Below are 3,048 nucleotides of genomic sequence, written 5' to 3'. Positions count from 1 at the left end.
TGGGTCCAAATCTCTCGCAGTGAGAAAACGCCCCCCCGACCCCCATCCCCGCCTTGCTCCCCCTTTCCCCCCCCTCCCCAAAGTCCGGGGGTGGTTCCCCCCGCGTCGCCCCCCGCCAGCGCCGCTCGCCCCGCTGCGACCGGAGTCGGAAACGAAAATTAGAGCGCTCCGCGTTCAATGGAAAGGAAGGTTTATTCACGGAAACAGAGCAAAAACCTGCTTGGAGAAAATATATCTATATATCTTTAGGGTGAATTACTCCATAGAGATGACTGTCAAAGTCAGTTTTTTTTTTTTCTTTTTTTTTTTTTTTTCTCTAGGCATCTACATATTTCACAGGTCTCAGACAAAAGATACGCGCGTGGTAGGTTTTGTTTGATCTCTGTCTTTTTTTTTTTTTCTCTAGTAGCGCTTGAACCAGCAAGGCTCTCGGTGCGGGACACTCGACTGTACACGCATTCAATAAAGTTAAATAGAGTCGGGATCTCTCTCTCGGGGCGGACGGAGTCTCTGCTAGGGCGCCCGTGGTGGCCGGCGCCGCGCCGAGGGGGCGAGCGGCTCTCCCCGGGGCTCTGCCCGGGGCCGGGGGCGGCGGCGGGGCCCTGCCCGCGCCGGGCCGGTGCTGCCGGGGCTCAGGATGCCGTCGGGCCGCACAAGCGGTTTGTGTTCACCACTTCTTTCAGGTCACTCTCGGGTTTGCCGGCTACCATAAAAGGCCAGGTCTGTAGCCAGGAAAAGACACGGGTGGCAAGGGGGTTACACGCACGTCGCCGCGCTCCGTTCGCCCCACGGGCGGCTCTGCAGGGCGCCCTTCCCGACGGCTTCGGTCACGACCCCTTCCTCCTCCTCCCGCAGCTGCCCGGCCGGCTCTCCCCGCGGGATCGGAGCCGCCCCGGGGGCTGCAAATGCCTGCCCGCGGCCCCCTGGCCGGCCTGGGGAAGGGCAGCGCCGTGCTCCGGTCGGGGCCGGCGGGGGAGGGCCCTCGGGGTGCCGGCTTTTCCCACGAGAGACGCCCCGTGCACTTTTCCCCCGTGGGAAATGCCGGCACCCCGAGCAGTCCGTCCCCCCCCCCCACCCCGCCGGCCCTCTCTGTCCTCCCACGGCCGCAGAGGCAAGGTTTTGTGTGCCTGTGTGCGGAGGGGACGAATATCTGGGTTGGGCGTCTGGTTTATGTTGTACTCCTGTTGTTCTGCGAGTTTTGCTTTTAGCTACAAAATAATCTCCCCAGCCCTTATCAAGATGACACCGCCGGTAATTTGCTTCCTCCGCCCCGAGTCCAGAGCTCAAAAGGCAGAGCCAGATCTTGGTGAAACGTCCCCAGATCCCTTACGTGATCCCCTTATCATTAGGCACGGGCAATGCAAACGCTATATGGGATCAAACCTGCCCCCGGTTTGCACCCGATGCACGTATTTTTACAGCTGGAAACTGGGTGTTTCTGGTGGGGAGACCCCGGGCTGCTCGGGAGGGCTTTCTGCTGCTGGTGGGAGCCACAGGAAGGATGGCCACGCAGCCCCCACCCCCGGCGGTCTGCAGTGTTTCTGATTTTTCCTCTGTGAGTTTACATGGATAGGGGCGATGTCCTGGACCCAGCAAATCTGAGCGGCCGGGTACAAAGCTCCAAGAGTTCTGTCTTTAAAAAGCTGGGGCTGGAGGATGATTATGGCAGGAAATATCGTAATAGAGAGGAGAGGTTGAGAATAAATCCAGGGCCCTTCCTGGGCTTGGGCCCTTCCAAACGCATACCTTTCTCTACCCAAATTCTCACACCCTCCCACCTGAAGGTAGGGAGCTTCCGTCAACCTGCCGAGCTCTTTCAGGCATTTTTGGCACAGCAAAACTGCCCCAAATATCTGTGGCCACCCCTGGAGGGGACTGCAAGGAGCAGCGGATGGGGCCCAGGACGCTCAGCTCCCGGGGCGCCAGGAGGGGGGGCAGCTGGGAGCTTGTCCCCTCACTCCGGAAGCCTTTGTCACCCCACGGGCTGGCACCGGACCCTCTGTGAGGAAGGAGTACGTGGAGTTTTCTCCCCGCACATGCCCCATCCCAGCTCCTTACCCGCTTCTCCCCATCCACACACACACACACACACAAGTGCCTGGCCTCAGCGGGCCGTGACTTACCAGGTTGACCGGGTGGATGTAGCCATTTTCGTACTTGTCGTTGGCCAGGATCTGTCTCAGGTGAGCGATGTAGCTGGAGGCCAACCTCAAGGTGTCCAGTTTGGAAAGCTTGGTGTCTGGGGGCACCCAGGGCAGGGTGGTCTTAAGCCTGGAGAAGGCTTTGCTAAGGACCCTCATCCTCGCCCTCTCCCTGGCGTTGGCAGCGTTTCTCTGGACCTGCTTTCCCTCCTGGCTCACTCCATTTAAAGGGCTCTTCTTGGGGGGAGCTTTTTTCCTCTTGCCCGCAGCCCCTCTCCCCTTCTGAGGGGAGCCATTCTCGCCATTGGATCCCTCCTCGTTGCTCTCGTTGGATGCCCCGAACTCTTTGTTAGTATCCATTTTCAGGCCATCGCACTCCAGCATCTCCACCTCCTGAAGATCTTCCACATCACTGAGGGACCCAGTGGACATGGTCTGGAAGGTGCCAAAGGACCGGCGGGAAAGGGGGCGGGGGGCAGGAAGGGCAGCTCCTCAAAGTTACTTGGAGGCGGTGGAGGAGAGAAGGGGCGCCCGTGCTTTCCTCCCCTTCTCTCCCCCCCAGCACTGAGGCGCAATAGCGGTCCAGAGAGGATCTCCGCCCTCCCGCCCCCCAATCCCGCTTCGCCCGTGTTTGAGGGAGGGAGGGAGCGTGTGTGAGAGGCAGAGAGAGAGAGAGAGAGAAAGCCGAGGAATTTAGTGAGGACACTAGTAATTTATCTGGGGGATAGGAGAGGCGGATCCAGCCCAGGGGAGGGGCCCTGCCCGCTGAGCACACCACATCCCCAATCACAGACCTTAGCACAGGACAGGGAGTGAGGTATCCCAGCAAGCGCTTGCCGAGAGCTCGGGACTGGGATTCAAAGCTTCGCCACTGGAGCAAAGCAACTCTCTCTCTCTCCCCTCCCTG

General features: G+C 59.9%; 1 protein-coding gene across 1 annotated transcript; it reads right to left on the bottom strand.

The window, feature by feature from the left end:
- Positions 1–632: 632 nt before the first annotated feature.
- Positions 633–2,573, bottom strand: TCF21 (transcription factor 21). The gene is made up of 2 exons (XM_032183661.1): positions 2,124–2,573; positions 633–722 (listed from the first exon to the last, which is right to left on the bottom strand). The coding sequence occupies exons 1-2, from the start codon at positions 2,571–2,573 to the stop codon at positions 633–635; spliced, it is 540 nt and encodes a 179-aa protein (XP_032039552.1).
- Between the last annotated feature and the right edge of the window lie 475 nt (positions 2,574–3,048).

Source organism: Aythya fuligula, chromosome 3, assembly GCF_009819795.1.
Source record: "Aythya fuligula isolate bAytFul2 chromosome 3, bAytFul2.pri, whole genome shotgun sequence".
NCBI lineage: Eukaryota > Metazoa > Chordata > Aves > Anseriformes > Anatidae > Aythya > Aythya fuligula.
The sequence above is the reverse complement of the archived record's forward strand: the minus strand, read 5'-3'. Positions and strand labels throughout refer to the sequence as shown.